The sequence below is a fragment of the Biomphalaria glabrata genome, chromosome 1 (assembly GCF_947242115.1).
Source record: "Biomphalaria glabrata chromosome 1, xgBioGlab47.1, whole genome shotgun sequence".
Lineage (NCBI taxonomy): Eukaryota > Metazoa > Mollusca > Gastropoda > Planorbidae > Biomphalaria > Biomphalaria glabrata.
Window position 1 is genome coordinate 7,566,795 of NC_074711.1, and position 23,099 is coordinate 7,589,893.

General features: G+C 36.1%; 3 protein-coding genes across 9 annotated transcripts in view; 2 read left to right on the forward strand and 1 right to left on the reverse strand.

Moving 5' to 3' along the window:
- Positions 1 to 4,455, forward strand: part of LOC106061266 (uncharacterized) — a 34,793-nt gene extending 30,338 nt beyond the window's left edge. For all 3 annotated transcript variants that reach the window (XM_056019482.1, XM_056019501.1, XM_056019512.1), the window contains 4 exons: positions 1,349 to 1,464; positions 1,840 to 1,998; positions 2,508 to 2,623; positions 2,744 to 4,455. In XM_056019482.1, the coding sequence (XP_055875457.1) occupies positions 1,349 to 1,464; positions 1,840 to 1,998; positions 2,508 to 2,623; positions 2,744 to 2,806 (454 nt within the window). In that variant the 3' untranslated portion in view covers positions 2,807 to 4,455. The remainder of the gene's footprint in view (positions 1 to 1,348; positions 1,465 to 1,839; positions 1,999 to 2,507; positions 2,624 to 2,743) is intronic.
- Positions 4,456 to 9,184: 4,729 nt separating this feature from the next.
- Positions 9,185 to 15,754, forward strand: LOC106078808 (uncharacterized). Of its 5 annotated transcripts, none has more exons than XM_013239840.2 (2): positions 9,185 to 9,279; positions 14,504 to 15,754. In XM_013239840.2, the coding sequence occupies exon 2, from the start codon at positions 14,694 to 14,696 to the stop codon at positions 15,561 to 15,563; it is 870 nt and encodes a 289-aa protein (XP_013095294.2). In that variant the 5' UTR covers positions 9,185 to 9,279; positions 14,504 to 14,693; the 3' UTR covers positions 15,564 to 15,754. The 5 variants fall into 5 exon arrangements, with proteins under 5 accessions (XP_013095294.2, XP_013095291.2, XP_055875635.1 ...); XM_013239837.2 differs by lacking the exon at positions 9,185 to 9,279 and adding an exon at positions 9,290 to 9,597; XM_056019660.1 differs by lacking the exon at positions 9,185 to 9,279 and adding an exon at positions 9,290 to 9,465.
- A 3,164-nt stretch (positions 15,755 to 18,918) lies between these two features.
- LOC129924525 (conopressin/neurophysin-like) overlaps positions 18,919 to 23,099 on the reverse strand; it is a 36,727-nt gene continuing 32,546 nt past the window's right edge. Inside the window, exons 2-3 of the mRNA XM_056019688.1 lie at positions 20,119 to 20,326; positions 18,919 to 19,109 (exon numbers count right to left, since the gene is read on the reverse strand). Coding sequence (XP_055875663.1) covers positions 18,988 to 19,109; positions 20,119 to 20,326 — 330 coding nt within the window. The 3' untranslated portion in view covers positions 18,919 to 18,987. The remainder of the gene's footprint in view (positions 19,110 to 20,118; positions 20,327 to 23,099) is intronic.

The following is a 23,099-nucleotide window of genomic DNA, read 5'->3' on the forward strand; positions in this document are numbered from 1 at the left end:
CCACAGAGACCTCAGAGGGTTAGGGTAAACTATGCATATCTAACACACATCTAGTTATCACAGGATTACCTCAGTGGGCCGTGACATCGCCATTGATGCCATTGTGATACATTTTTTACACCAGTAGTTGTTTCTTTCCTTAACAATGTTCTCAAACGATGGGGCCCTCCTTCCCATCCTTTCACAGAGATCAGATCTGATTTTTTCAGGAATTGTGATGATTATTTCAGGAATTGCGATGAATATTTCAGGAATTGCGATGATTATTTCAGGAATTGCGATGATTATTTCAGGAATTGTGATATGATTATTTCAGGAATTGTGATGATCATTTCAGGAATTGTGATGATCATTTCAGGAATTGCGATGATTATTTCAGAGAAATACAAAACATTGGCTAATACTGTCAATATATATTTTCTAAATATTAAATGTAAAAAAAAAAAAAACCTAAAGAAATAATTGACTTTTATAAGAAAAGAGTCATTGTTTCTGTTGCTGAAGAGAACATTGAAATAGTCTAAACCTTTAAATATCTCAATTCTGTCTTAGATGATGACTTAAATTTCACTTCAAAAAAGGGCAACAAAGATTAAGATTACTAGACAAAAAATGTTCTTTGTAAGTGATAGCAAAAAAGCCTTATCAATGTTTTACCATGCTCACATCTGCAGTATTTTAAGATTCAGCATCACTGCCTGGTATGGCAATCTGAATGTTAAAAGTAAAATAAACTTCATAAATTCCTAAATGCTGATAATAAGGTCATATTGAAGAAAAACATTCATGAAAAAAGTTAACCCCCCCACACACACACACAAAACCTTTAGGTCATGATTAAACCATCTTAAAGAAGATACCAGACACCAATAAAAAAACAAAAAGCTAAAGTAGTCCTTTGTAATCATGTATTGTATGATCTATTATACTGAATCATTTTGACTCTGACTCTCTCTCATTAAGTAGGGTCCCTGAAGGCCTTCTGGAAAGCAATGAAACACCAAAGACTTGTTGCCAGTATCATCTTTGTCTGGTTACAATTGGCTACCCCTCTCCGTGCCACCACTACCATCATTACATTAATCTTATATGTATTCTTCTTTGACTTCTGTGTAGTACTTGATCAAAAGCAACTCTCTGTAGATCTAAATAAATACATTCTACCATCTAAAGGTTTGGGCCTATGTACATTATTTTAATTTTGCTTTCATGAAAGATTTTGGGCCAAATCACAGTTTGTTTTGTTTTTTATGTGATAGCTCCCATAACTTGGTCACAGTCATCTGCTCCTGTACTGATCTAAATATTTTTTGTCTTCATCTATCCTTTCCCCCCCAAATCTCTTTAGTAAAGCCAATGGAATGAACAACAGATGCTTGCTTTTGATTGGTCAGTTCTACAAAGACATTCAAGAAATTGGTCTTGGAGGGAAAGAGTTTGATACAGCTGGATTAGTTGCCCTTGGTAAGCCAAACTAAAAGCTATTTAAAATACATTATAAGTGAACACATTTGAAGTTGATATAGATCTATGATTTATTGTATATCTGTATAGGCTGACTGAGACATTGGGACTGTATGAATGTGCTTTTCTACTTGTGTTTTTATATATAAATAATTACCGCTACCTATAATATAATCCAGTGTTTCACTAACTGAAAAGGAGGATTTGTTTTTTCATGGACAAAAAGATCCTGTTGTATTTGCAATTGTAGTTCAAATTTCTTGAGTATTAATGAAGTAAAAAAACAACATTATTACCAATGTTTAAGTGATGTCATCTCTTCTTCTTATTAGGACCTATCATACCTGTCAATGTTGTTAATATTTTGTCTTACAGTCAAATCTTGTCAAAGACTTCAAGTTGTTCATCTGGAATACTGTATGCCTGTGACCTCTGACCTGGCCACCAGTCTTTGTAAGGTTGGCTTAAAAAATGTCCAGACTCTTTCCATCTTGGGAACTACGGTGGAGGCTAAGGCTTTACAAACTTTTCAAGGTATGCTTTTTTTGTGTGTATATTTTAGAATTTTCAGATTTCCTATCTCTTCAACTGGTCCAATTAGTAGGACTATGTAGTGTTTCCTAATCTGAATGTTGAACTTTGAGAACAGAGATTTTCTTCCAGTGATGATAAACAATTATTTAATGCATAAGACTTGAGACTTTAATTCTCACGCGCAGTTCGGATTATTGAGCGTCAAGCTGTCTCCCCAAAGATCTGTCACTGGCAATGTCTGAAGCCTCTTCAAACCTGGTGTCCACTGCTCAAAGGTCCTCTGTGAATTTGTGATGCCAAGTTATATGAAGACGTCTCTGTTTGTCCTTGCCTTGTATTGGCCTCCATGAATAAGGATGCTAAATACTACTTGGATGAGTTGAAGAGGTGGAAGCTTTGCTGGGGATAAAGTGCTGGGGTTTAGGTGACTGGGATTAAGACACTGAAGATCTTAATGAAAACACAACTTTTTTTTTAAATCTCCCAATAAATGTCATCTCAATTTGCAGGGAATTCTAGGCAGCTAAAAAAGATTCTGGTCCAAATGAAACTAGAAGATTGTGTGGGTGATCCAAACAAGAAAAAAGATAAAGAAACATATAAAAAGATGGTGAAAGCCTTAGAGGTAAATGAAAAGCTTGCTTGAGTTACTTTAGTGATTTCACTAAATTCTTTTATCTTATGCATCCATACATTACAATTATATAGATAGTCTTTGTAACTATAATTACTATATTTATTACAGGGACTGAAAACAAAAGCTGGCATTGGTAACATTCTGACACTGGAAGCTGGTCCTGCAGAGTAAAAATGTGTACAATGGATGCATAAAACACAGCTAAATATTTGATCTATAAATCTTTATGTGAATGGCTGTGTAAGTGTTTATAAAACTTCTTGACTGCAATGTATTTGAATTTCACACAAAATTTCTAATATAAAAAAAATTTATCTTCACCTTTAAGGATCTCAATTCATTTACAAGACATACTTTGTTTGATATATTATATTCATTTGTCAAATTTTTATGAATTATGTGCCCAATCTAAAATTATAATTTTTTTTAGCACTGTATAATTTGTTTGTTTTTTTTGCTATTAAATTTGGTTTCTCCACAATGTAGACATCTTGAAAAAATTTGTAATCAATGTTTAATTATTTTGTTTTATTACTTCAATTTGTGCAATATTTATTCAAACCACTTTTCTTACAATAATTCAGAAGTATATTTTGTGTTGGGTAAAATATTTATTTATGGCCATTAATACTATTGTTATTAGTTATCAATGTAATCTTTTCCCCGTGCAATACATCTAGTCTAAGTATTTTTGTCTTTGACAGTATTTATAGAATCAAGTTTTGTTTTTTACTTTTGATATTTTATTGTTCAGTCTTACAAGAAATTATTTCAAAACAGTCATGTTATTTTTTAAATGGTAGTAATGGCAGAATCAGTGGTGCATAACTTTCTTATATTTCTGGTGCTGAACTCTTTTACTGCTCACTCAATACTTCTCTTACAAGTAGTACTTTGTTATTTCCACTTTGTTCTTGATAAGAATAGGGAATTCTGGTGAGAAAATAAGAGTAAATGAAAGTGACTGTAAATAGAAATAAAGTTTGCAAACTGTTCTCCTTACCTCCATCAGCTCATTTTTTTTTTCAAGCCTATTTGTGTCCTCAGAATAAATTTATTCAAGATATTGAAACTTCGATAATTCCAAGTTTTCTTTGAAACTAGGAGAATGCTAAATGTCAAACACCATAAAATTGACTCTAAAAGTAAAAAGATTATTTTGTTTCAAGTAAGTGTAACTGTAGGGAAGAAAGTAAATAGGTAACGCTTACTTTTATATTTCATAATGTCAGTATCATTATCATTTCACAGAAAATGTATTTGGTTGGAATTCAAAGAATATAGGAATGACATGGATTCCTGACAATTGAAAAAGTTATATTATTTAGCCTATATTTACTTTTTTAAAGGCCTTTATATAGTATTGTGAATGACTAACTAAGCTTCTTCAACATTAAGAGCAAAAAAAATAGCACATTCCATAAAAACAAACTTTCCATAACATGCATTTTTTTTCTCTTTTATAAAAATTAATTATACCAGCATAAAAATAGAAAACATATTGATAGGTCTTAAGGATTCAACAAACTGTCCATGCTCTTGTGATACCTGCATTCTCACTTGCAGTCCACTATTAGGGTCCAATATAAATAAAATTATATTTCAGTGAAATAATTCTCTAAAAAATAAAATCCACACAAGGGGAGAAGACCCAATCACGGATGAAAATCTTTCCTTCTTTAAATGGCCCACAAAAAATCCCAACACTTTGCAAAAGGTTATAGCTCACACCCTGTTTATAACTACATTGGTTATCATACACACACAGAATCATGTCTTTAGTGTGACTTCGGCTTGAAAAAAAGGGAATGGGGGGGGGGGGGGGGAGTTGTACATGGTTTTTTAAAAGTAATCGATGGATAAGGCAGGTTCACAACAATAATTGTATTACATTTTATTTTTTCAGGCTAAGACTTCCTTCAGTAATTACCTTATATGAGGCTAGTCATTTTCACTTTAACATAGAATCTCAATAAATATGTAATTTGTCCTATTCTTATTTAGTATACTATTCATTATTATCCTATTTTTATTTGCGTTCCACTTTTAAGGTTGTGTATTTACACACACACACAATACAACAACACATTTATACGAATTGTATGTGATTTGCTTGAGAAATTGAAGTTAATAGTTTACTTGTGTGAGGTTAGCATACCAATATTTCCTTCTAATAAGTCTAATTGCAATATATAAAAAGGTCACTTTTTGTAGAAATTGGTTTCACGATTATTTACATATTTTTGCTGTTATTTGGTACTGGATTTGATCACAAACACATTCTTTTACAGTTTGTTCTATAGAATTGTCTTTTGAACGTTATTCGATCACAGACAACTTTTGTTTTAGTAAATTGTTTACTTACAATCAAGTTTGTTTTTTTCATCTGGAGCTGTAATATTTTTTTTTCACAAGTTTTTAATTACAGGTAATAAAAGAAATTATATCCTGAAATCAATGGGTCTTGCAATGTCTTGATGAATGAATTCTTTGATATAGATTTACACTGAATGGTGGATGAGGTTTTTTTTTAACATTTACATTGGATAATGGATTAGTAATTAGTTCTTTGATTTACGTTGGAATAGCTTTATTAAGGAATATCCCAAATTTTTCAATATGAAAAGAATCCATTTGTCCCTAACTCTGAGATTCCTAATAGAACAAAAACAAGATGTCATTGTAGAATAGGTTTGTAAAGAACTAGAAATGTGAGTCATTGTAAACAAACTTAAACATTTCCATTCTATGTTGGGCAGAAGCTCGTGATATGGACCAGTAAGATTTTATGGAATCTAGATTTTGTTACCAAGAACCAAACATTTTGTAGGCAGCAGTGACAGCCCTTACTTCATTGTTTGTTTTACATGTTGTTCCTTCAAAGTTGAAGATAATCTACTAATTTTACTTCCAAGTCTAAACTTCCCGCATGAGGTACGGGGGATAGCAGCGGGCAGGGTTTGAACCCAGGAACCATCAAGGCGAGAGTCCAATTCGATTACTGCAATATCAGGCAGCCAGCATACATCAAAAACAAATAAAATGAAAGTACACTTCCTGAGTTAGTTTTCATCTTTCACACCTTCGCTTCTAAAATGTGTTCAGCATTCATATCACACTCACACAAGACGACGCCAAATATTGTGCAGGTTTGGGTATTGAAAAATCGAAAAGAAATCTTTACCCAGTAATCTTGGAATCAACTTTTGATTTGATAGTTTAATACATGGCACAAAAAAGAAACTATAAATAAGTAAGCTTCTTTGGTGTATCAGGTGTAGGCCTACAAACTAGTGTGGGTAACACTATCAGTATGGATGCTGACACAGGAAGCATACAAACACCATAAGAAAACAACACACACATACAGCTAGCGCTTGATGGATTGGGATTTTATGTATTTCTCGATGACTTCGACTGACCTTGAAACACCCAAAATGACAGTGGGAAAATGTTGCTTGAGTTTTCAGACCTCTCTGCTCCAGCCGAGGAGCTGATCACTTCGTTCAGAACTGATGTTACTGTAGAATAGTTTTGAAACGTACCCGAACTTAAAAACTTATCGGTACGAACCGAACGAACCTCTTCCTTACCTATAGCTTGCAATATTCAAGTAAGAGAAAAAATAATTCAGCGACGTGATATGACAGTTTGTTTTTTAATGATAGGATCATTCCTCTGACGTCTTGAGCTGGCCGTGTCCTTGACTTGATGTGTGTGCATCTTTCCTTAGTCAATTTGGGTTGTCTTCCTTTCGTAGCAATACGAAGGGTGCCGTACCTTTAATTTTTGTGCGTTAATGAAATGAGAGATTTGAAGAAACGAAAAGTTGACTCTGAATGTAGAAACTACCTGGAAAGGTGAACAGATTTTAACCTTTTTATGGAACATGAAAATAAGCCAACATGTTTTATATGTATAGAGCTGTTTGAGGCTGTTTCTATAGAACTTAAACAGAAATATGAAATAAACAAGGTTACAAAGACAGTTTGTGTGGAAACAAAAACTCAAAATCGGCCCCCGAAGTGGTCCACCCAGGCAGGCTTCAATATTTTCAGAAAGAACATCCGAATGAAATTATATCAGTCAAATGACAGATAAGAATGGAGAAAGAAGGTTGACAGATCTTGTGTAGTGCCCCAGCGGTCAGCAGATCAAATGATAGGTGAAAGTGGATGTTAGATGTGAACCTGACGAGCTTATGTCTTATAATTGATCTGATTGTTTTGTAAAGGCTTAATGGAATTTAAAAAAAAAGAAAAATGTTCATTTTGTTTCTGCGCACGTCTGCTATTATACAATTATCAGAAAATGCAGTTTAGAAGATTAATAATTGTTTTAAATTATGTCTAACTTATAATGCATACTAAAAATTTTTTTGTCTTTAACAAAAATTGTAAACATTTGTTTGTGTGTAAATGTAGTACTTAGTGTAACAGAAATTACATAACTTAACAATACAAATATAAAAAGAAAAATTTTTGACAAAAAATCTACAACCGTTTGCATAAAAGTCATAAAAATATGGTAAACAGTCGTCTCCCCCTGGTGAAGAGCCGAAAGTGGTCGAGTTTTTGATAGTTAATAGTTCTATAAGTGGTGTATTTTTATGAAAAAAAAACTGCTTGCACAAGTGATTTAAAAAAGATTTTTCGCTTTCAGAAAAGAAAAACGTAGCCGTTGTATCAGAACTTTAAATGATCTAAAATATAATGATGTCCGATTTTCATTTTCTCTTCTAGTTTCTGAGATCTAAACGGGACAGACGGAAGGAAAGACAGACAGTCGGACAGACAGGCCACATAAAACTAATAGCGTCTTTTCCCCTTTCGGGGGCCGCTAAAAATATAAAAAAATATGAGTCTGCAGCAAGTCCATGTAGGGTGTGCTACTATCGAGGGTCAGCTGTAACTATATAAAACTATTCCCCAATAAATGGGAAGTAAAAAAAATTGTAATAACATTAAATATTAAACAAAACCTTCGTATAATTAAAGTGACAGCAACGAGCTATTTAAATGTTACAATAATGTAAAAAGTTTTGGTGTTCAAACTATTACATATATATATATATATATATATTTATAGATTTTATGTTTATAGAGAATGTTATCTGTATAATAAAAATGCTCTTAATCGGCAAAATGCTACTTTAATCGTTAGCGGTAATAGGTAAATGGTACCTACTGGCTACTAAAAATCGTTTTTGTGTTTTTTTTTGTTGTGACGGAGAGATGTATTTTAATCCCCTCAAAAGTTCCAAGTCATCTTTAAATCTCACACTTGTCTAGATCGAAAAGGCAATTTTTAAAAGTAAAACTTCTCTCCCTTGCAAAAAAAAAAAAATGATCGCTAAAAAAAGGTGCCGGACACCCAGTTATTGTCGTGCCCCATGTTGTAATCAATCTGTTTTGCCGTCTGCACACTTACTGTCACATGGAGCAGAGCAAATGTTAGTTTGTGGGCTGTTTCCATAGACGCTCTGTCATTTTTTTTTTTTTTGACGTCTTGGTTCGCTGATCCTCCTTTTCAGGGCCGGCCCTAACAATTGCTTGGCGGCCCTATGCAAAACGGATTTCCTGTGTCTTGAGAATGCTTGGCGGCTTCATCCCCCTAAAAAGTACCCTTTTCAAACCTTGAGATCTATAGGTCAGTTGATGATGAGGTCATCTATGGTCGACAATTAACAAGGGTTTCATGTGGTCAACTAATGTCAGGTACTTTTTTGAGTTGGAATGGACTGATGGCTTCACTGAGATTCCAACCCAAGGCTCCTAGACTTGGTAGCCAAGCGCTATACCACTCAGTCACCTCGCGCCCATATTTTATTTTATTTTTCAATTTCATTTTAAGTAATTTTTGTAAAAAATATTACAGCTCATCATTTCGTCTTTTTACAAAGCTTATGTCAACTCACTCCGTTCGTCTGTCTGTCTGTCTGATACAAATCTTGAACACTTTATTTCTTCCACTTCTCATTCCCGGTTCAAATTGAAACTTTGCACAATTATTCATTGACGAAGACAATACATAATAACAAAAATAATTTAATTAATTAGCGGTAATGACTTCATTGTGTTTTACTTAAAAAAGGGAGATTCATAAAAAAGTATTGAGAGAGATATTGAAATTGCACGATTCTTTTCTTACTAAATCTTTTTTTTTTTTTTTTTTACTATGGCTCCTTTACTGTGAAAATACACTTCGCATGGAATGTAAATGTTAAGATATGTTGCAGCTTTACAAATGGGATAGTTTGGAATTTTTCATATGATTTAATCTTGGTAAAATTTCAAACTTAAGAAGCAAGCCCTGTAAAGTAAGGCCTTTTCTTACCGTTGATGAAAATATCCTTTTTAAATATTTTTTTTTAAATCACTACTCTCTATAGTTTCTAACAATGCTTAGATAGTTATAAGTGAGCCCGTTAAAACACGTGTTCATAGATATCCTCCCTTTCGATTCAGAATAGCAGACGACCTCGAGCGAGACCATTCGGTTTTGGTCTCGCCTGGCGCGACCTCTTCAATTCAAGTGTTTTGGAAACGGGTATTGATGTCAAGAAAGTTCGACAGTCATTGAATCATTGGCTTACAGGCGATCGATTAAATGAACTTCTAAGCACAGAACTCGGATTGCCGTGTGTAAGTCTAACATAAGAATGCAAGCCTGGCGTGGGTGAAAGGAAGCACATTAACATATGGGGCTTAGAGAATCGATGGCACAGATTTTATGGCATGCTCAAGTTTTTCTTGTTTTTTTTTTAAAGATTTAAGAAATGTGTGTATTCAAGTGTGTTCAGGTATAATATATACCTTATAATATACTATGTATGTGAGTTCGAATTGAAGTTTAACTTTTTACTGAAATAGTCTGTAAAATAACCTATTAGTTATATTTGAATAGATCGAATAATCAAATTCTATATTGTGTTTTCCTGCTGTCTCAGACAAAAACCTGTCGTAAGTATAACGATTTATTAAGACATTTATCTGGAGCTAGAAAAATATATATCCGAAGCATCACCTATTAAAAGGATGCAGGTTGTTTTTTTTTTCACTTCTATAGTAGAATAAACAAACTACATCGGTAAGCACTCTAGTCGTCTAAAAGATCCACGAAACATATAACATGGCTGGATTTTTACTTTTTTTTTGTGAGTGACAACCTTAATTAACTCTTTATCTCCGTTATTTTCACCCCCATGTTCTGACACAATTGTACATTCTACCCAGTTAAGATTCAACTTCAATTACATTTTTGTTTGTTATCAGAAAACATTACTTTTGGTATAGAATTATAGGATAATGTATGCTCGTTTTATATAATACAAATGCTACTTTATAAAAACGAAATTAATTTTATTTAATGAGGTCAAATCAACGATGGTATCGTTAATTAGGAGAGAAAGAGCTTAAGAAACAACACTTAATCCTCCCCACCCGACTATTAAAAATATAATCCTTTCCTATAGTCATAACGGTGCACTTAATTAGTCACGTGTTGGAGTTTGAAATTTTGAAAGGTATCAGTGTAGAGTTGATCTAGAGTTGATCTAGAGTTGATCTAGACTTGATATAGAGTTGATATAGAGTTTATATATAGTTGATATAGAGTTGATCTAGAGTTTATATATAGTTGATATGGAGTTGATCTAGAGTTGATCTAGAGTTGATCTAGAGTTGATCTAGAGTTGATCTAGAGTTGATATAGAGTTGATCTAGAGTTAATATAGAGTTGATAGAGATCATTTACTGTGTTTATTATTTCTAATCCTGTAAACAACGATGACGAGAGCAAGTCCAACAATCTAAAGTTGAAAACAAGGAGGTCATGAAGGTTCTGTTCTGGAATAGTAATTAGCGTTAGTCCCATAATGAGAAATATTACTAATGGGTTGCCTGAATCATACTGGTATAGACCTACCATCGACTTGGCGTTTAAGGCACAGATTGTCATGTACGAGTAGATTTACACATGGAGGAGCTGCAGGGCATAATTATCTTCTCTTTTGAACTTTATGTCTGAAATTCTCATGAATATAGTAGCCTGTTATTGTTCCTATAATTTCACATTTACAGCAAGCTTATAATCAACTGAAAAAGAGTTTTATATTTTTGCATATACAATTTTAACCAACGTAGATCTAGCCGTTACTTTCCACGTATTCTTTCTCCACCCTCCCAACTCTCTTTTTACTTTTTTTTTTACACGCAGTCAATCAAGACACGGTGTGTAGACTTCTTATCAATAACGGGTTTGGGTATGCTGGATTGCTTCATATGTCGTAGAAAGTTAGAGCTCTTTAGCATACCGCTTACTTCCCCTACCTCAGCGCTACTGTGCTTGGGGCCTAAAATATGTTTTTATTAATAAACTTAAAATCAAACACCCTGTTTACAAATGACCATTAGGGCCAAGATTTGGTTGTGTTCAATTCATTTCTGGTAAATATAATGGCTAGATCTAGATGTAATGAATGACAAATATATTGCCTGATGTCTGTAGTTGGGTGATTCTTCAACGCTTTATACTGTAGCTGGGTGATTCTTCAGCTAACTTGACTGTAGCTGAGTGATTCCTCAACACACCAGAGATCTGACTGTAGCTGGGTGATTCTTTAACTAACCTGACTGTAGCTGGGTGATTCCTCAACACATCGGACTGAAGCTGGGTGATTTCTCAACACACCAGAGTTCTGACTGTAGCTGGTTGATTCTTCAACTAACCTGACTGTAGCTGGTTGATACAAATCTGAGATCAACGCATCTGAGATCTGACAGTATCTGGGGTTTTTTTTATATCACATATAACTAGTTGGGTAATACTTCAACATATGCTACTGTACTTGATGATAAATATACATTTGTAAATATTTTATTGGATGATACAAAACATCTGACTGATACTGGATGATACAACACATCTGACTGTAGTTGAAAAATAAAATACATCTGACTGTTTTTGGATGATACAACACTTCTGACTGAGGCTGGATGACACTTGTACATACTACAATGTTGCAAATGGCTTATATAACACCTGATATTCTCAGCTTTGTGAGGAACAGAGTTAGCAACTAGATTTTAAAACGTGGATTCAATCACACTTCAAGGCTCGGACATTTTCCATATAACTAGCCCTATGTAGATTATCCAGTAGATTATCTGATCACAACCTCACTATTTAAGTAAAAAAGTCTTGGTTTATATTTACTTAACTACTTTCAATGTAATAGTTCTGTCCAAATGTCTTTAATCCCAAAGTTGTTCATAACATCTGCGTAAAGTACAAATGTCCAAATGTCTTTAATCCAAAAGTTGTTCATAACATCTGCGTAAAGTATTGTGTCAGATCTACAGGTAGAATTGATTGTTACACTGTATAGGACTAGAACTAAAACAACGTGTTCATATTAGTTTGTTACAACAGTAGTGTTGTTACCATTCATTTAATGAATAAGTTATTTTGCTTTATATACATTGAAAGGAAGTTTCTGCAGGCAGGGTTCGAACCCCGGACTTTTGAGACGATAGTTTTGAGCGCTTTACCCCACGTCCAGGCAGTCTTCGTATTGTAAGCGACCTCTTGTGCTGTAAACGACATCTTGTGCTGTAAGCGACATCTTGTACTGTAAGAAACCTCTTGTACTGTAAGAAACCTCTTGTACTGTAAGAAACCTCTTGTACTGTAAGAAACCTCTTGTACTGTAAGCGACATCTTCTGCTGTAGGCGACCTCTTGTGCTGTAAACGACATCTTGTGCTGTAAACGACATCTTTTGCTGTAAGCGACATCTTGTACTGTAAGAAACCTCTTGTACTGTAAGAAACCTCTTGTACTGTAAGAAACCTCTTGTACTGTAAGAAACCTCTTGTGCTGTAAGCGACCTATTGTACTGTATGCGACATCTTGTGCTGTAAGCGACATCTTGTACTGTAAGCGACCTCTTGTGCTGTAAGCAACCTCTTGTGTTGTATGCGACATCTTGTACTGTTAGCGACCTCTTGTACTGAATGCGACATCTTGTACTGTAAGCGACATCTTGTACTGTAAGAAACCTCTTGTACTGTAAGAAACCTCTTGTACTGTAAGAAACCTCTTGTACTGTAAGAAACCTCTTGTACTGTAAGAAACCTCTTGTACTGTAAGCGACATCTTCTGCTGTAGGCGACCTCTTGTGCTGTAAGCGACCTATTGTACTGTATGCGACATCTTGTGCTGTAAGCGACATCTTGTACTGTAAGCGACCTCTTGTGCTGTAAGCAACCTCTTGTACTGTATGCGACATTTTGTACTGTAAGCGACCTCTTGTACTGTATGCGACATCTTGTACTGTAAGCGACATCTTGTACTGTATGCGACAGCTTGTACTGTAAGCGACATCTTGTGCTGTAAGCGACATCTTGTGCTGTAAGCGACATCTTGTACTGTAAGCGACCTCTTGTGCTGTAAGCAACCTCTTGTGTTGTATGCGACATCTCTTGTACTGTAAGCGACATCTTGTACTGTATGCGACAGCTTGTACTGTAAGCGACATCTTGTGCTGTAAGCGACATCTTGTACTGTAAGAGACATGTTGTTAAGTCAAGAAAGTATTAATTGTTTAAAATCTTCTTTGACATAAGTTCCAGACTGAACCTGTCTGCAAGATTTGCTCTGACGACACCAAAAGTTACATTTATCAGGAGTACACGAAACGTTACAACTATTGTTTAAATAATGAGCAGATGAACGACTCCCTACAAGAACTATTCAACCATTAATTTGATGAATAGCCGCGTCTTAGATACACTTGAACGCTTTAGTTCAGATTGGTCCCTCACGCTTGTTTTGTTTATATTGACCCAATTAAGAATGGGGTGTGGTTGTTCAAACCCAAATGACGTCCCTTTCTGAGCGTGACTCTTTGTCTCGCTTACACAGATAAAGATTTAAAAACAAAAACAGCGGCAATATGAATAATATTTGTTTGCACTGCAGTTTGATTGCTGTTGAATCAATGTTGCTGACTGATTGCTGGTAAAGAAATAATAAACTATTCAACTAATTGAGCTAAGCAGGGCCAACCCTAATTATTTCGGGGACCTATGCGAAACGGGGCCCAGTTTCGGTAGATATAAGGATAATAAGTTAAAATTAAGATTGTTTTACAGTTGGGTTGAAAGATGACAATTCCCCACTTTTTCTTATATCGCGTGTAGGATCGGCGTTTTCCATATTGAATGATAATTTTGTCTTTTTTACAAGAGAGTTTTATGAGTTTTCAGAAGATTTTAATAATTTCAGGAACTTTCCCGGACTTTTTCGTATATTTTGCAATTTCCGGATATTTCAAGGAATTCCTTGAAAATCGCGAGAATCCTGGTATAAGTTATAATGGCATAATTTATTAATTTACACATAGAATTAGCACAGGGCCTATGAAAGTGGGGGCCCACTGCGCCCGCATTGGTTGCAGTGGCCTAAGGCCGGCCCTGGAGCTAAGGGTACATTCTAATAAAGTCTTAAAATGTACATTAAATATAGTAGTGGACTTAAGACTGTAGCTTGAGGTACGCCTGAGTTTACTGTTAATGGTGTCGATTTAGAGCCATTTATTACTACAGTTTGTTCTTCCCCTATCAGAAAATCCTTAATCCACTGATGCAATGGACCAGAACTTAAGGACTGTAGAACATATCTTAAAATCGTCTAATTACACATAATAATGATAATATAAAAGATTAAAATAATTACTATTTGTTTTGTGATTAAATCTGTATAAATGATATTATGGGCATTTTGAAATTGTAAATAAAACAGTTTATTTATTTAAGTGTTTAATCAGAAATCTATTTAAGGTGTTAATGCATTTTTTTTTCTCCAGAAAATAGGACCCAAAGAAATTGCCAAGACAGTCACTAAGTGAGACGGATTTATCTAAAACCTTTTACTGTAACTTCAATGGAATATTTCACTTTGGATCAAGTATTAAAACAGACTCATGGCTACTTTATTTTAGAAGCGTAACTTTGGAGGTTCACTTAGAGGATTAGTTGAAGGATTAGAGACACAAGATGGTGGACCCAGTTGTGTCGTCACGTTTCGGCAAAAGACCGCTGCTGGACATCCCAGCCATGCAGGTGTCTGGACACAGAGGGATCGAGGTTCCGTCTCTGCAGTCGCCCATTTACTCGGCCATCAGCGCCAACCCTTTTCCAAACACCCACAACCCTATGTATGGACCTGGCGTTTACAACCAACAGCCTGGATACATGACTACTGGGGGCTTGATTCCACCGCGCCCTGCTCCCGCCATATACATTGACAGAAGACACAACTCAGCGCCCCAGATGGGCTTCTACAACCCGCCACCACCTCGGCAGTACTTCTATGGACCCAACGGTGAGGTCGTTCAGCCGGCGCCCTTTTACAACCCCCAGGGGATGTACCCTGGCGTTGCGAACCCTTACCCCGTACCAGCGCCAATGCCTGTACCGGTTCGCATGCCGTACCCGTCTTACGGACCATTCAATCCTGGTTTCAATATAACATGTGACCTGGAGTTTGGACGCGTCACAAACATTAACGTTAGAGACTCAATGGGCGAGTTCAGGGGCATTCCAGACTTTCTGCGAGAGGAACTCATGAGAACCTATGGGAAATTTCCGTTCACGGAAGTGAAAGTAAAACTGGAAAACGGAGAGTTCCACATTTACGCCACGCACGAGCGTCGCAAGAAACAGCAGAGGCGGCGTCGCAGGGATCGAGACTCTGACGCCGACAGCGACTCCTACTACGACGACGACGATGACGACCAATACATTCGTTTCGATCCCACATACAAAAGCGATATCGACTCCTACACAAGCGGCGTTCGGCCCAGAAGACCAGGAGACAGGCCCAGAGGAATCGTCCACGAAAAAGGATGGAATCGATACCGATAAGACATTGTTGTCAGGCATCGACTCCAGCAATATGAACAAGAATAACATTGTAGATTACTAAAGCAGATCCGTGCAGAGAGTTATTCTTTTTATGCTGTTTTGATCGATTCGGTTTTTATTACAAAAGATAATCAGGTGAAGCTCGCGTTGCCTGGTATTGCTTTTTCATTCCAAGCAAGATCAGTCTTAATTTAATTGTAAGAGACAGATTCAGTGCTGCTGTGATTGGTGTAGTGCAGTAGTTCTCAGGCCCTATGTAACCCTTTCCCTTTCACACACACACACAGACGCAAACATACACTCTATAAGTTACTTTCCTTTCTTTGAAATATATTGACGACTTTAAACTTTACTAGAAGAAAGAGAGCTCTACAATAATGAACCACGGGATTAACGTCTTTTCGTCGGGATAAAACGAGACTTTATAATCAGAAGTCTGGCGTTGTCTCCCCTTCCCCAGCAAATATATAAAAAAAAAGTATTTTTATGGCAACACAGGAATATCGTAAACCTATAAAGAATGAATAGAATAAAGAACTAGAAATCAATGCACTGCAAGCGATGGAATGTACAACTACTAGATCTTTAAAATAAGATGACTGCCTTCTGATCAATATTGTTAAAATTTTGAGTGTGTTAGGTGCCAATCAAATGTGCTGTACGGCATTTTAGTGTGACAGTTGATTAGACTGTGTGACAGTTGATTGGGCTGTGTGACAGTCGATTGGGCTGTGTGACAGTTGATAGGGTTGTGTGACAGTAGATTGGGTTGTGTGAAAGTAGATTGGGTTGTGTGACAGTTGATTGGGTTGTGTGACAGAAGATTGGGTTGTGTGACAGTAGATTGGGTTGTGTGACAATAGATTGGGTTGTGTGACAGTAGATTGGGTTGTGTGACAGTTGATTGGGTTGTGTGACAGTAGATTGGGTTGTGTGACAGTTGATTGGGTTGTGTGACAGTTGTTTGGGTTGTGTGACAGTTCATTAGACTTTGTGAAGTTGATTGGGCTTTGTGACAGTAGATTGGGTTGTGTGACAGTTGATTGGGTTATGTGACAGTTGATTGGGTTGTGTGACAGTTGATTGGGTTGTGTGACAGTTGATTGGGTTATGTGACAGTTGATAGGGTTGTGTGACAATAGATTGGGTTGTGTGACAGTTGATTGGGTTGTGTGACAGTTGTTTGGGTTGTGTGACAGTTCATTAGACTTTGTGAAGTTGATTGGGCTGTGTGACAGTAGATTGGGTTGTGTGACAGTTGATTGGGTTATGTGACAGTTGATAGGGTTGTGTGACAGTTGATTGGGTTATGTGACAGTTGATAGGGTTGTGTGACAGTTAATAGGGTTGTGTGACAGTTGATTGGGCTTTGTGGCAGTTGAATGGGTTGTGTGACAGTTTTGATTGGGTTGTGTGACAGTTGATTAGGCTATATGGCAGAGTATTTAGAACTAACGTACCTACAGGTAAACTATTTTTTTTTTTTTTTTTTTTATAAAGAACAACTTTGTTTTGATTAGAAACAGTAACACAAAATAGATTCTTATCGGTTTAGTTTGTAGAATTTACTTTGTCGTATTGAATATTTTATCTGGCAAATATATATAGGTCAAAGCTAGGTCTGTGTTGCCACATGAAACTCTAGACTAGACAAACTTGAAGTCAATGTATTCTAACGTTTTTTTTCTATTGTCTAAAGCAGTGATGCTCAACCTAATTCGTCCTGCGGGCCATTTTTATTTCCGACACTCGTGTCGCGGGCCACATGAGCGAAAAAGTAACGAATTGAAATTGGCTTGAATTTGAAAATATTTGATTTGAAACCATTGGATCTAGTACTTACATTAATGAATTGGATATTTGTTATTTGAACTTATCTTCTTTTTTTTCACGAGCCTTACAAATGCTCATTTTCTCTTTTGAGTAAATATTCCCATCGATCCTCCAATCTGTAGGCGTAGTTAAACTATCTTTTATTCGCGGCTTAAATCAAGATTGTCGCCATATTTGTTTTTTAACTCGGTTTTCATGTTTTTCTTCTTAAAACAGACGCATTTTCTTTACAAATCAAATATGTTGGCTTATTATCATGTTCCACAAAAAGTAAAGGTCTGTTAACTTTTTCTGGTAGATTCTAGGCTTACATTTAATAAGCGTACAAATATTAAAGGTCATGGTACCAATTAATTAAATAAAAATTGAGGGCCCAAACGTAGGTAAAGATACATAAGTCAACATTTGTTGGATGGGGGTCTTTTTATACTTTGTTCCAACATTTCGGAGGGCCGGATGGAACCACGTCGCGGGCCGGATAAGGCCTGCGGGCCGTATTTTGGGCATCAGTGGTGTAAAGTGTTGAAGTTTAAACATGAAGCTATACATTAGTAGCTTATAAAAATGCTATTAGGACTAAAACTATTGTAAATGTCTTAAGATTTGTTTTTCGATTTTGCGTTAAAATCTTTGATTACTATTTCTCGAAGTTCCTATTTTGACACACTTTCTATGTTTTATTTGGCCTCTAATGTTGTTAGGGCTTGATGTTGGCCTATGTTCCATTAATGTGTTTCAATGGTTTTTCATGAGTGATTGTGTATTTGCAGTGCAATAGTCTACTCTCATAAATGTTACACTTTGTTGTTGTTTTTTTATAACTTTAAATCGGAAGTAAATGTGTTGGTCGGTTGTCGTAAATGTGTTGGTCGGTTGTCGTAAATGTGTTGGTCAGTTGTCGCAAAGCCAATCTGTGTATATGGTCGACTGTTAACGAGGTTATCATGTGTCCTGCACAACAACCAACCGCCTTTATTTCCCCAATGTAAGCTCGTTATTTAAGTGCACTCATGAAGCTTCTAAATTTGTACTCAAGGGGGTTCTAAATGTGCACTCAGGGGTGTTCAAAATGTGCACTCAGGGGTGTTCCAAATGTGCAGTCATGGGTCTTCTAAATGTGCAGTCAGGGGTGTTCTAAAAATCTTTATAAAACCTTTATTTTTTGTTACTTTCTTGTTTCAGTTAGATCTGTTTAAACCGAAATGTAAGCTTTTTTTTTTCATGTGATATTGTATAATAATAGGATCTATATATGTGTGTGTCAGTATTTAGCCAAATAACTGTAATAGTATTTTTAGAATGTTATTTTCATGTTTCTTATGTAACTTTATATCAAGAAATAAAATCTTTCGATGAAAGATTATCTTATTATTTAAAACCTTTGATCTGGATATTGTAAAATTAATATTCATACACAAAAAAAATGTATATATATATATATATAATATTTTTCAGTGACCTTTTACTTATATATTTGTTATCAAATTGTTGTATATAAAATATAACATAAAAAAACGAAGAGTATTTTCGACGTCATTTTATTGCGAAATCTCTAGACGCCACGCGCTCGTCTTGTGACTTCACGTGGACATTAGTCATAATCTCGTTCTCTGAGTAGTTTGTGTATCAACTGCAAGACGTCACTCCTTGACGTCTGCCCATCGAGGATCATGTCCCCTTGCTTGGTGCATCTCTCATTCATTGCACACGACCCTTCAAAAATAAAAGACGAAAAGAAAATATAAACTATTATATATTTTATTAGTTAAATTATTATTATATTATTATTATAAATATAAATATTAACAAAGAAAGAAAAAAAATCTTTAAAAAAAAAAAAAAAAAAAAAAAGGCCACATGAAAAGGAAAGAACTCCACATTTACAACTATATATCTCAATAATGGAGAAGCTATTTCCCTTTATAAAAAAACATAACATTACCAATCATTAAATGACTAAAGGGTTAATTAGTAATTGATTCATCTCTTGTTAGGTACAATATATAATTGTTTTAAAGTTTAAACTTAATTCGAGAATGGGTGTGGGGAGAAATGACTTGTTTTTGTGGACGGTCGTTGACTTGTAGCACCATGGCAATGGGAGGGGGGGAGGCAGGGTACAGCACTTCGACTTTATTCAAAATGTTTTTGATGTTAGTTGGAAGGTTATCGAACAGACTGAATCAGAAGCAAGGAAATCTGGGTTTCAGACTGTCGAGAGCCACTGATTTTGCCTGATTCGACTCCATCTAACCAAATACGACACCAAATAGTAATTTCCTAACATTTATTAATGTTTACATGCATGTTTGAAGGATTAAAGAAAACCTTTGTGGTCTATAGGGCAGATGATGTAAATGTTATCTGTTTCTTTGGCCTACGGTTAACGAGGGTGTCATGTCGCCAGCACAACGACCAACAGCCTTTACTTTCCCCAACTAATGCCAGGTACCCTTTAGAGCTGGGTGGACTCAGAGGCGCCCAAAGATCCTGAGATTAAAAATCCAAGTCTTCACCAGGATTCGAACCCGGAATCCCCAGTTCGAAGTCAAGCGCTTTGCCTCTCAGCCACTTAAAGAAATTCTACCGCCGAAGATAGAAGTCGAAAGAGTGCTTAAATATTCCCCTTGTAGACAATGGCTTCGTCTGCTGCGTTGGAGTGATCGAATATATAGCTTACATAAGGGTCGCTGTTAAAGAGCAATTTTTCAAAACAACTCACCAGAATCGCAGCAAATTCCATCCGCCACACAGTACCCGCTGTCTCGGGCCCCACAGACTTCGCCCCTAACCAAGCAAGGCGTCGAAACCTGGTTCTCTTGTTGACACACCACTGTCTCCGCTGTCCCTATCAAGCAGCCGAAGTCTTGACCACAGCAGATTTTGGGTCCAACACACTGACCTGAGTTGTCCGGTCCACACTTCATACACTGGATAGTAGAAGAAGAAAGACACAATAGCGTATTATTTACCGCATAATATAAATAGGTTTTATTTTTGAATTAATAGTATTGCCAATAATTTACATTTGAAAATCTAGGCCACACACGTAAACAGTTATCTTATTGTAAAGATGTCTGGGTAACCAAGTGGTAAAGCGCATGGCTTTTGAACCGAAGAATGAGATTTGAGCTTCGGGATTTTTAGAACGCCCCCAGCCGACCCAATTCTAATGGGTACCTGGTTTGGTTGAGGAAAGTAAAGGCGGTGGTAAAGCTTTTCCAAACCAGAGGATCCCGGTTTGAATCCTAGTAAACAATTGGATTTTTAATTTTGGGATCTTTAGGGCGCCTCTGAGTCCACCCAGCTCTAATGGGTTCGTCATGCTGGCCACATGAAACCCTCGTTAACCATGGGCCATAGAAACAGATGGCCTTTACATCGTCTGCCTGATAGATCGCATGGTCTGAAAAGGGAACTTTTAAATTAACCAATCATTTTGTAAGAACAAAAGTTACTTTTTAAATCTTGTACACGTTGTTTCTCCCACAGTTATTTATTGTCGTAAATAATAAACAAACCAATACAAACTAAACCAATTATATACACAAATAATGGTATCAGTGTGTCTTCAAAAGGGTACATACATATATAGTGTAGCGGCCTAGTTTAGTTTAGAGATTGTTAGTTTCGTAAATGAATAGATCTACATCGTGCATTGTTTTTAGTGACGGTCAAAGTAGTGACGTAGACAGACGAATGACGTTGCAGAATACGCGTACATGATATACAAAGACTAGGTCTAGGGCTGTGTAGAAGGATGTATAGTGAATAGACTTCTAATTAAACGACGGATAGAGAGACAAGACGATCCTCCCCATCTGTAAATAAACATCAGTTGAAGTCTTCACAGATTTTAAGTATGTTAAATTTAATTGTTGTGTCCCTTGGATGCGTTCGGACTCGCATTAGAAAAAGTGAAGTAGTATCAGACAACAAACAAAATCCAAAAGCCCGGACACATTTTTTTTTTCATCTAAAACTCTTATGATAAGCTGTGCGTTATTTTTTTTTTTCACTTTACAATACCATAGCATTATGAACCTAGTTGATGGGAAAACACAGATCATTTATTTTGCGCGCGAACGCACGCACGCAAGCACACACACACAAACAAACAAAACATAACATTCACACATGTGTAATCGAAAAGGGAAATAAGAAAGATGACAGAAAATTGATAGTATTAATTCGATTACTACCCTTGTCTAAATTACTAGTGTTACGATAAAGAAAACAAAAAGAATGTTTTGGAATGATTATCACGCTCCACTCCAGTGGTCCTCAATCCATATACACACAGGGGCGGACTGGGTGTCAAAATCGGCCCTGGCCTCTCTATACAATTCGGCACAGAAGTTCTATATCATATGATGGGTCTCCAATTCTAAGTCTAGCTGTCCTCGAAATCATGCTTACAGTGACCTCTATATCTATATAATAAATATAAACCTTTTGTTACTTTTGAATCGCTTAGTATGTAGGCCCTAAAACGATGAAGCCAACTAGTGGCACTGTCTACAGATGAAGGCTATTGCATTATTTCGGTAAACGTTAAATTAAACTAGTAGGCGCTATTACACTGTAGAGTCTGTGCAAGATTTCTTTTTAAACATTGCGTTCAGAGGGGCCTTTCTAGAAGAGAATAGTATAAAACCTTTAACAATTTGATAGGTACCATAGTGGCATCCATGTGGCCCTTCGGTGGCTCTACCGGCCCATTTGGGTACCGGCCCACCGGGCATTTGCCCGATTGCCCATATAGCCAGTCCGCCCCTGCATACACATCTTAATACACATTGAGTATCCTACTCGTAACAATCACACATACACTATTATTTTTCTCCCGATATGCTGTACACAGTTATTTTTCTAGAACCATTGACCGTCTCGCCGAGTACTTCCAGGGTACAAGAACCAAGAGTTGAGAAACATCTCTCTTCAACATGAACACGTGCAGCCAAGTGATGTGATTAAAAAAAAATGTTAATGTGATGACACAGCCGCTCTGGCCGGGACACCGATTCCAATTTTCATGGCGAAAATGTGCTATGTGTGGCAGATAGATCCAAAAGCGCTTGTCTACGGCTATGCCACATGACAGTAGTGCTCCAGTTCGAACACCGACTTGAGCAGAGTAGCATTTGCTGAGCGCTTGAAAATGTCCCCATTCAAACCTTGCGATCTATGGGGCTGATGATAATAAAATAATAAAAGTCTCCTGTTTCTGTGACCTACGGTTTACGAGGGTGTCATGTGGTCACCACAGCGACCAACCGCCTTTACTTTCCCCAACTAATATCAGTCATCATCGACACACTTCACTTATTCTTAGTAATATGATGGACTCAAACATATATATTGAGTTTAACAGTCCAGCAATTTGAAATCCATTTTACAGAATCAATGCGAACATACTATTGTGTAAGATTGTAGCAATGCAGGACTTATAGAACAGAATTTTTATTTAAAAATACAACCTATTCAAGGTTTTAAAACACAGCCTATTCAAGTATACAACCTATATACAACTTTGACAACGGAACCAAGGGTATTTGAAAACAAAACCTATTCAAGATTTATGCACCCTATATAGCCTACAACTTTTGAAAACCGAACCATGCGTTTCTAAAAACAATCTATTCAAGGTTTCTGAAAATATAAACCTATTCAAGTATTACGAATGTACAGAATCTATAATAT

What these genes read in the sequence shown, in the direction of transcription:
- LOC106078808 (XM_013239840.2), top strand. Translation starts at nt 14,694, where the DNA reads ATGGTGGACCCAGTTGTGTCGTCACGTTTCGGCAAAAGACCGCTGCTG.